The 11,189-nt window shown below is 34.6% G+C and overlaps 1 protein-coding gene across 1 annotated transcript; it reads right to left on the bottom strand.

Annotated features, from left to right (window-relative positions):
* Nucleotides 1–3,151: 3,151 nt before the first annotated feature.
* Nucleotides 3,152–9,898, bottom strand: LOC125822337 (G-type lectin S-receptor-like serine/threonine-protein kinase At4g03230). The gene is made up of 8 exons (XM_049501730.1): nucleotides 8,493–9,898; nucleotides 7,670–8,176; nucleotides 6,195–6,344; nucleotides 5,920–6,113; nucleotides 5,623–5,833; nucleotides 4,464–4,701; nucleotides 3,859–4,000; nucleotides 3,152–3,707 (listed from the first exon to the last, which is right to left on the bottom strand). Exons 1-8 carry the CDS (start codon nucleotides 9,799–9,801, stop codon nucleotides 3,363–3,365), a joined length of 3,096 nt encoding a protein of 1,031 aa, XP_049357687.1. The 5' UTR covers nucleotides 9,802–9,898; the 3' UTR covers nucleotides 3,152–3,362.
* Between the last annotated feature and the right edge of the window lie 1,291 nt (nucleotides 9,899–11,189).

Genomic DNA, 11,189 nt, shown 5'->3' with positions numbered 1-11,189 from the left:
GTGCCTATCTACCTTTCTCTTTATATATTTACTTAAAAAATTTTAACTTGTCTGATTAATTTAAATTCACATCGATTAGTACCGCAATTTTTTGCAAGTAGCTAGTTTTCTCATTCATGATTCTTTGACTGATTTGGGGGCACTGTCGGTCACTTTGAATTGTTTAAACGTGACATTTAACATGTACTTTGATGGATAAGTTTATTAAAATATTAATAAGATTTATTTTGCACGTAATAAATGGAAAATAAATAAAATATGTTAATGAATGATTTTTGGAACCTGGCGTTGCTTGGATTGGAATATTGGATTATGGATAAGTACTCAGTAGTCCCAACCTCACACCTCCTGTACCCAACACCACTCATGGGGTGTCAAGGCATACGGTTAAAAAAATAATAATTAGTAACATAGAGAATTTCTACTATAACAAATCCTTAATGTACCCTTCGGGGTGGCCCAGTGGTTTGGGCTTGGGACTTTCATGTTGGAGGTCTCAAGTTCGAAACCCCTTGTTTGCGAAAGCAAGGGGTTTGTCTTCTGGGTCGAGTTCGTCGCACCGGGCTTGCCTAGTGCGGGTTACCTCTCCTATATGGTTTGTGAGCTATTGCATAGGAGCGGAGGTTTTACCCTATGCGCACCCAAAGGGTAGCGGCTACGGATTTCCCTTGTCATCAAAAAAAAAATAAAAAAAAATCCTTAATGTGAAGAACCTTACGTTGAGGCGATATATATAGTGAAGATTTAGATAATCAACTTCAATGTATTTGAAATATTTGTGTCATGAATGCGAGGCACGACGAATCTAAAAGGATGGTTGGATGATTCTTGTGATAAATATAATTTTTGTTCATAACACAACAATAATTCATAGATTTAGTAGTCAGATATGGACTCCTTTGACAGAAAATTATACTAGTAATTTATATGATTAAAAGTGTATTTATATACATATATAATTCTGACTCCGCTACGGAATCGGTTTGGATATATGGTCACAGTTTTGGGAAGATAAAGTGGTAGGCTATTTTTTTTGACAGAGTGTCACCAACAAGAGTTGTGGTGGATTGATGTCTGGTAAGTACCGATTTTTCGTTTTTAATTAGAGGTTTTAAGTTCGAATCCTCTTGGATATAAAGTCATCTTTATTAGAGAGCATTTTACCCTTAATATGATACATTCTACCGCCATCCAAATTTAATCAACTATATTATAAAACTTTATGAATTCAAATTTAATCGAGTTTCACGGTGAATATCATAAAAGTGGCAACTGTTGTGGGGATTAAATTTGGATACAATAATTGGTAACAGACTTTTGAATCGAAGAAGATACACATGCCTTTATGGGCTGCGGCTGTCAGCAGCTTCTTCATTTTCTTCACACATTCTCATGTACCTACCTGCTCTTCCTTTATTTTGATTCTTTTAATTTGTCTTTATTTCATCTTTAATCTGCACAAATGAACTATTCAAAACCACTTATTACTAGATATTAAATCCAAACACGTTACCCCAAAATAGTACTCTCCGTTTCAATTTATGTGATTTATTTTTCTTTTTAATAAATTAAAAAAAATGATATATTTCTATATTAAGTAACAATTTAATTATAAAATGTTTATTTTATCTTTAATGAAATGATTTACAGTCACACAAATTTTTATCATTCATTTTGGACCACAAGCTTTAAAAGTCTTCATTTATTTTTTAAACTCCTTGTCGAGTCAAACTACCTCACATAAAATTGGGACGGAGGAAATAATGAGTATATGGTACAAATTTAAATGTTTACTTGTATACATTCAAAGTTAGAGAATAAAAATGTTAGCCGAAGAGGAGGTATATTCCGTATCCATATAAGCTAATAATGAAAGTTGATAAATGACTATAATATTACCTTGTACGTACTGAAAATTATTGGACCAAATTGATTCTTGTTATTTGACAAGTTGTGTATAAAAAAGGGCAAAGAGGTAATGGAAGATGCATGTGATCATGATGAGAGTACTAAAGGGGAATGGAGCAAATAGGTTGTTGGGATTTAATTTGATAAGTTTGTATATTTATGGCTGGCTCTACACAGCTGGTTAGGCCAATGTGAAACTTTGACCAAATCTCTCTACATATCCATGGATCTCAATTAAACTAGTTATTAATATATATATATATGTATGTATGGGGTTCACAAGACAAGATTAAAAGTAGGCACCATATTTATCACAACTACCTTCACTACTTTACAGCATACATTGCTAATATTAACCAATAAAGGCCTCACTAATCTAGAATAGAACATGCATTTAATCCTTGAATATCTGAAATTGTCAGCATCATCAAAATTGTAACTAATACTAATACGATACAATATAAAGGTCCCCTGACATTATATGGAGAATTTGAATTCAATTCCTCATGGAAATGTCAATATTATTTATAGCCGTTATTATATAGTAGTACATATATAATATATCATTTGGACTATATATATACAGTGGTCCATATTTATTTATGCATATATAGCTCCTGAAAAAGATCGATGAATCCGTTACTATAATTTGTCAATTTGTTGTTAGCTATTTCATCATATTATAGATTCCACAGTATATATTACCCATATCTTCGCGGTGTATATATACTTTGCCACACAAATGTTATTTTTCAGCCCATACTTATGAAGTTGACTTGGCCTATATAGGACCATTTCTGTGTTTCAATATTCAATTTTCATGTCTTTTGTTGCAACCTGCATAAAATTGAGATACAGAAGGATAACAGTATGGGTGTCAATTTTGTGCCATGATTTTAATTTGTAGTTATTCTACTTACAACTTTCATGATAAAACAAGAGGAAAAAGACAAATAAATTGTTTTACTTTATTACTATAGTAAATAAATAATTTCAAGAGTTTAAAATATATAGAGATTAAAAGAAAACTAATGCAACATTTAGAGGATTAACAAGGATTTTATTACCAGTACAAAGTATTAGTACTATCCAAGAATTACTATAAGCACAAAGCTGAGCATCAACATGTCTGCTTCAATTGCGTGCTCATACAAGAGAATAGTTGACAATAGTACCGCTAACCCTAACCTATTAGCCCTATATTTATCATAATATACAAATTACTATATTTACATTCAATATATATATGCTAACACACATAGATTTTAATGGAGTACATATATATACTCGAGATATATTTATACATGAAGTTCTTCTCGAGTGTTCGGGTGCCCTTGCATTCCCTCTCCTCTACGTAGATCCGCCTACTACATAAATATTGTCATTCACACTAACCTTAGAATATGTATTTAACAAGTCCATATCGTGCAAAACTTACTACTACTATATACTATTTATCGGCCTTGCATATCAGTGATGGTCAACTCATTTTTGGAGCCAGTGAATGAATCATAATTATAGTAATTATTATAATTATAAGAAGAGGAGGATGATGTGCTTGCTCCTATTGTGTAATTTTTCCTTGTGACATAAGCTGGTTGATTGGGTCTTGGAAGAGGCATGCTATCACTTCCAAGCATAATTATCACATCTGACATAATTGGCCTATCACCTGGATCTTCTTGCACACATAAAAGTGCTATGTTTATGCACTTTACTACTTCAATTTCATTGAATGTATCCACTAGACTTTGGTCCATTATGTCCAATGCCTTATTTTCCATCCATAGTTTCCAAGCCTGTAATTATATTTAATTTCGAGTTATCAACGATGCCCAATATTCATATAAATTGGGACAGAAGGCCTACTTAATTTATATGTCAATCTTCACATTTCGTTTATGTCCTAAGATTACATGTTCTAAATAGAGAAAGTATTTTGGTACTTACATGACCCAAGAGGTTTGTGTCTTCAAGAACATCCAAGTTTTTGTTTCCACTAATGATTTCCAGTACAACCACTCCAAAAGCAAAAACATCAGACTTGATTGAAAAAAGTCCTTCCAATGCATATTCTGGTGCAAGATAGCCGCTGTATAACACAAGATAAGAATTAGTACAATTAAACGAACAAGTTATCTTAGGATTAATTATCTTAAATAACAACGTATTCTATGAGAGATAAAAAGGGCCTGTGGCGAGGATTTGCAAATTTTCTTTTAAGATAGGTATATTAATAATAGCTAACATTTAACTCTATTCGCCAAGTAATTAGGTGGCTCCGCCATGATAGCACAACTCAATTCTGGAGTTGATGATACTTGATACTACCGGGAAACAATATCATGCCGGTAATTAAGATCCATCTAGCTCCGGTGACACTGTCAATGAAGAGTTCCTGATCGGAGATTTGAGAGAGGCTAGTTCATGAAACAAGGCCGCTCCCTAGGGTTTCTCTATAAACAGGTGATTGCACAATTTTCCGATTAGCACCATGTACTTGTATTTTCATAAGATTTTTTGCAGAAAGTTAAACTGAAAGCATATATACTTACTAAGTTCCGGCAACTTTTTGCGTCTTAGCATCAATACTTCTGCCTTCAACAATCCTGGCCAAGCCGAAATCTGATATTTTGGCATTCATCTCTTCGTCTAATAGAATATTGCTCGTTTTTAGATCTCTATGAATGATACGTACTCTGGAGTCGTGGTGTAGATAAAGAAGTCCACGAGCAATGCCCAATATGATTTCGAAGCGGATATTCCAATTCAACAATGGGCGTACACTATGATCTTGCAGAACAAGTAGAAAATCACAACATTAGCAAAAACGAAACCAATTGATGATCAAAAGAACAATTGAAGGTAGCAGTTTTTTAGAAATCAAATATGTTTGCTTAAAATGGGAAGGAAAATGTTTTCCAATTTTCGGGTTAAGTGTTTTTCAAATCAACTCATTTTCCTTAAATTTAAGGAAAATGACTTCCCTTCAAAACTTATGAAAAATATTTTCCAAAACTCTCCGACCCACCCACTCCCCTACCAGCCCCTCCACCCCTCAAAAAAAAATTTAAGTTTATTTTTTAAAAATATTTTCAACTTCAATTTTTTTTTCCACCCCTACCAGCCTCCCACCCCTCGCCAATCAAACATGAGAAAATAAGTCAAAAATCTACTTAATTTTCTAGAAAAACATTTTCCGTTCATACCAAACACACCCAATATGTTTGATAAATGTCTCAAGAGAACTATCCGAGAACAAGCCCATCAAGTCAAAGTTGAATTTATATTGTGTCCTTAAGAAACTTAATCCCCTTGTAGTAGTACCCGAGGTATTTGTGTAGAGTGAACTCAAAGAACAACTAAATCACACTGAAATCTTAGTTTTCACCAATTACAGAAATTATGCATTCTAATTCCTAAGCTTTTGCTAATACATTCTTTCACTGTTTTACCATTGATGAATGGTAAGAAAATCTTTCCACACCAAAAGCAATATATTTCGGATACTTGTTTTCTGTTTTCCAATGTAATAATAATGACCCCAACAAAGCAAAGTTTTAGTTGAACAATGGTTTAGTTAAATAAATATTGATTGACCCTTATATCTATCTGTATGTATGTATAATGAAATTTAGAGGTTCACTGAACCAACCGGAGAGATTCTATAATGGAGGGGAGCCAAGTTCTCAGAAGAAAAGTAAGTAGACTCACTAAAAATACGGGTGTCTAAGCTTTTGTTGGGCATATATTCATATAATAAGATCTTTTCGTTTTCCTCGATGCAGTAGCCCAAAAGTCTGACTAGATTTCTGTGTTGGAGTTTGGCAATTAACATTACTTCGTTTTTAAATTCTTCTGCACCTTGACTAGAATGACTTGACAACCTCTTAATTGCCATTTCTTGTCCTTGAGGGAACTTACCCTGTACGTACAATATTAGCTCTAGTTAGAAAGATGATTTTAAAAATGGTATAAATAAACAATATATGTACATGTGAGAACCACCACCTTGTAAACAGGGCCAAATCCACCTTGACCAAGCCTATTTGCATCTGAGAAGTTGTCCGTAGCGACTAGTATGCTTTCCAAGTTGAAAAATGGGAGATCGATCCGTTTCTTATCATCTTCGGTTACCAAATATTTAGATGAACCTCCACGCTCGGACAAGTACTCTATCCCATTCCCCAAACTTATTTTCTTGGCTTCTGTGAGTTCAAAATTAGCAGCAAATTCACAATATATATCATACATATATATATATAAAAGCTTGTGCTATTTGTTACCTTTCCTTCTTGCCACCTTTTTTCTATGGTAGATAATCACATAGCAAATGGTTATAGTTCCAGCAGCAGTTAGACTGACAGAGATAATCAGGACTTTGAGATTCAAGGATGTTGCCTTCTCTCCACTCCATCCTCTTTGTCCTGCATGCTCTGAACCAAACGAAATTGAAACGAATAAAATGGAGGATACAACTAAAAGGATTTGTGGGTGGTGATCCACACCTTGTTAGGTATGCAAACAAAGTTCCCCATTGATAGTTGAAAAGGAAAAGAAGCTACATATAAGGTGTAATTGTACTATTCATGGTGTGAGATCTTCTGTGGAAAATTCTACATGCTTGGCCCAAAGCGGACAATATCACATCATGTTAAGCGTGTCTTTGGGTTGTTTTAGCCCAACAACTGGTATCAAAGCCAGTGGCTTGGCTGGACGAGTATGGAGATGGCATTAGACCCGGCTTAGTGTCTTTTCCCATCTACAGGTGGATTTGCTACCCTTACCTGTAGCTTTGAAGGTGCACACAAAAGATGCCAGTAGTTTGGTGGCCGTAAATACTCGGTTGATGGGAGTGATACACAATTAATCTCAAAGTTAACCATGAATACTCGATTGAGAGGGAGATTGGGTGTGTGTGAACAAAGTCCCACGTGAAAGTAGAGAAGAAAAGAAAGCTACATAAATTGTTGGATACTCTTAATAGTGTGGGGCCTTTTGGACAATACAACACGATGTTAAGAGTACCTTTGGGTTGTTCTAGCCCAACAACTAATATAGAGTCAATGGTTCGGCAAGATGAGTATGAATATGGCAGAGTGGTGGCTTGGGGCACGACTTAGTGTCTTTGCACATCTACGTGCCGATTTACTACCTTTACCCATAGCTGTGGAAATGCATACACAAACAATAAGTCAGTGGGCTTCAGTGGCCATAAATACTAGATTGATATGGGTGAGCCCATAAGGTGATGAGTCATGTGAAACTTAGTTTGAAGTGGAGATGATTGGGTGTGCGAACAAAGTCTCACATTGGTAGCTGAAAAAGGAAAAATAAGACATATAAGGTGTAGTGGTGGTGTGAGACCTTTTGAGAAAAATCAGGCGGGTTTGGCTTAATGCGAACATATCACACAATGTTAAGAGTATCTTTGGACTGTTGCCAACAATATGTTGTGCTTTTAATGAATTAAAATAGACATAGCTACTGAAAATAACTTAGCAGTGGCATCTATTCAAGGTAAATGATGACCTTTATATAGACATCCAAGACCATGTAGGTTTCATCATACTTTCCTGTTCAAATAACAACCCACTAACCATAAAACTAGAGCAACTACCGCTGACTACTAGGCACTAAGAATAATAGTGGCACTACATGCTAAGGACCAGGTAAAGATTAGACTAACAACTAAAGACTCTGTAGACCTGTAGTCAAGCATGAATTATAAAACAAGGAGCTGGAGTTAGTCTTAACATACCTCTGGTACAATTTAACGCTAAATCATCCCATTTGTAGTATTGATTACATTGACACCTTCTCTGACCTTGTCCCTCCCTGATATTGCAACTGGAATTTGGCCAATCCACACAATCTGCAGAAGTTTTGCATGTAGGTTCTGGTGGTGGTTTCCACATGATGTGTATTTCATTTCTTAATCCACCAGGACTGAGGTTTTGTGATTTTCCTTCATCACACCGATCTATACGATGAAAGGGTAATGACTGATTGAGCCATAAAACTTGAGTTTTGGTATCACATGAATTACCAGCATTTTCTGCACGCACTTGTATTACAAATGTTCTGTTTTCCTTATTTATGTTAATGACAGGATATGAGCCAGTCAGTGTCCGGAAACGTGCTTCTCCAGTTAAATCATCACAAGAGAAACTATAATACAAAGGATCCCCACAATTTGGTTGACTGCTCAATGGATAAGGTATAATGTTTGAGCCGCAAGGCTTACAATTTCTCCTTGTTATTGCTCCTGCAAAATGATAATTATAGATATTCTTGTCATGAACTTCAATTATCCATGTCTTCACATTATAGTTGAACAAGATATTATTCTACTTAATGATTTACTCACATTTTTTTCTTTTTTTCTTTTTTGGGGTTGAGGGGGGATGAGGTGGAGAGAACAATTGGCAAAGGAAGGCCTGTTTGGATAAAAATTATCTGTACCAGACTACATAGGTTGTCCAATGAAGAAAAATCTCTACTTGTCTAAAATTGATACTGATCTTATAGTATTTATACAAGGTATGGCCTGCAAAGTTAAGGCAAATTGTGAAAGGAAGTACCAATATCAGTAATTGCTATGCGGACAGAGAGGTTGAGGCCACCAGTATAGTTCTCCTGAAGATTGTTGAGATCTTTCGTCCAAATCGAGCAACTAGGTACAGTGCTAGAAGTTTCTCTCTCTGCTCTAGGTTGTTCAAAATATGAATATGCTATGCACTTACAGTTTCTTAGACACTCTTTTCTGCAATCTTCTTCACTTTTAGTCTCCACATCTGGCATGTCTGAATCCTCAAATTTCATAAAGTGCATATTTAAGAATGTGTCAAATTCTGACTTCTTGTTGCAACCACTAACTGACTTTCTTGAACAACCATCAGTATAAGTCCCAACCGTCCATTCTTCTGGAGAAATAGGGTCAAATCCTGGCAAACACTTGCACCGAGACATAAACCCACTGTTGCAAATTCCAAAGTTCCCACAAGTGTCCTGCACATCGCATGGACCTTGTGGTTCTGACCATATTTGTAACCACCCTGTACTCTCGTTACTCCAGCCATATAATTGTATTTCCCCTAAGGAATTCAGTAGTAGCCTTGTGTAATTAAAGTTTGGCACAGATGAAACATCATCAGTCCGTGACTTGTTCAATTTCGGGGTATATTGTCGTTTTGTATTCAAACTGAAATTGGTTAACATTGATCCCACAAGAGAGGGAAGTTCATTGAAACTATAGTGTTTGGCATAAGCAGCTGGAGCAGAGCCTTTCCAGAGAAGGACCGTCTTTTGGTGTAGTATGTTGTACTCAAATTTTCTTTGACTTTGCCGAAACGTGTAATCTCCAGTGCTGGGATCGTTTTGGGTAACCCTCCAAGCAGTCAACTTCAATGCACTGTCCATGTTCATACCAGGAAGGAAGGTGTCAGTGGGGTTGTCAAAACTTTGCCACAATCTCTTGCCTGACAATTCATCAATTAAAACCAAATTTCCTGAGTCATAGAGCTTTGCTGTACGCTTAGAAGAAGATGCACTAACGAGTCCTGTTGAAAAATAAGAGTTCTTCTTTGAGTCCAACACTTTGAGATTACCATCGACATCAATGTCAATAGCCAAAATTTCATCTGATAAGGGAATTGGTTTGTCCCTATTGGCAACCCACACAATAGTTTTGGGACTCACCCGGTACCATATGCCAACATAATTTCTAGATCGTGTGTTGAAGAGTCCCAGCTCGAATATCTGTCCAGCTGACACAAGAATTTTCGTTTTGTTTGATAATATGTTCCTTGAAGTTATGCTGTCCCTAGAATCACATTTGAAGTGACTCAAATACAGCAAGAATACAAACAAGAAGAAACTAGTAGACTTCATGTTGCTAGCTCATAAAAACAATGGCTATGGAATATTGGTATTCAGATTTGAATTTACAAGTCTTCAGAATAATCTGTGGTGCTTAGACTACCGTAAGGATTTTCCTTAAACTGGGACCAATTATTCAATATGATTCCAGCTCTTTTGTTTTCAACTGACTAGGATAACAAGTTTCTCGGAAAATCAGGAAAATGACTTTCAAAAAACAAGTTTCGTAAGTGACATTTCATCCTATTCACCCCTACATGGACTAAGATTATATGTAAATGCTACTCGATATTTCTACTTACCAAACACTAGAAAAAAAGTTACTACAATACTAAATAGTTTTCTTTACCAATCACACCCTTAGCCTTCTTTCTTTTCAATCTAAATTTTGCATTCCCTCCTTAAATCCCATGTTACTAAATGGTAGAACTAGGGACCCTTTTTTTGTTTTCTTTCTCCTCCCCGGTCCCATAATTGTTTCCTCCAATCATGTAAGTACGTGTCTTAATCGTCTTTACTCTTGAAAAATAATTAATTAATTGGTCTTTCTAATATTTCTTGATTATATTGAAATTCGAAAATAAAAATGAATGGAGAGAATTAATTGAAAGAAAAAACACAAGAATCCAACTACTCCTCAACATTTTTGGACAAGTCATTCCCCGATGGCTCGTGCTTCATAATCATTGTCTCTGACAATTCTTAAAATAGTAAGTATAGTCTATTATTGCTTTCTTTTACACGGTTTGGGATATTAATTTGATCGAATTCAATAGTTTCTATTTGTATTATGTATTTATTTTAAAAATTTATTGGATATGTATTGACTACTTTTAAAACTTTTTGTTTGTCAAGATTTAAATTACGTAAATTTTGAATTAAAATCTTTAATTATATTGATATGAGACAAGTTATAACTTAGAGAAGTATATTTCATGTAACTTTTTAATACTTAAATTTTAATTTTAAAATATTGAGTTGATCTAATCTAGTTTTACTTCAAAGATTTGTTAAATTTACTTTCAAAAAATAAAAATAGCACATAAATTGAGACAAGAAAAGAATTAACATAGAATTCAATTATTCAAAAAGATTAGAATTTAAAATTCATAAATTAAATTTCAAGTACCTCCGTCTCCAACTTTGAATGAGTATTTAGTTTTGATCTGAGTAGGATTCAAAAAATTGAACTTTATAAATTCGTAATTTTAATTTTTCTTGAATTGGAATTTATTATTGCCGGAGGATTAATCTTCTGAATACAAGAGAAGTGAGTGAAGAGAATAAACTCTGGCGGCATAAGATAAGGAAGACATTAAAGATAGATTGTAATACGCAATGTATGGGTTAAATTAAAGGGAAAATTGTATATAACATCAAACTATTAATTTAAATTAAAT

The sequence above is a fragment of the Solanum verrucosum genome, unplaced genomic scaffold (assembly GCF_900185275.1).
Source record: "Solanum verrucosum unplaced genomic scaffold, falcon-dt-bn FXZP01000103.1, whole genome shotgun sequence".
NCBI lineage: Eukaryota > Viridiplantae > Streptophyta > Magnoliopsida > Solanales > Solanaceae > Solanum > Solanum verrucosum.
This window is presented reverse-complemented; position numbering and strand designations above follow the sequence as displayed.

What these genes read in the sequence shown, in the direction of transcription:
- LOC125822337 (XM_049501730.1), bottom strand. Translation starts at nt 9,801, where the DNA reads ATGAAGTCTACTAGTTTCTTCTTGTTTGTATTCTTGCTGTATTTGAGT. An exon ending in AAAGGTGGCAAGAAGGAAAG is followed by an intron (nt 6,114 to 6,194) that starts GTAACAAATAGC and finishes AACTCACAGAAG; the next exon opens with CCAAGAAAATAAGTTTGGGG. An exon ending in CTTAGACACCCGTATTTTTA is followed by an intron (nt 4,702 to 5,622) that starts GTGAGTCTACTT and finishes TTGTTCTGCAAG; the next exon opens with ATCATAGTGTACGCCCATTG.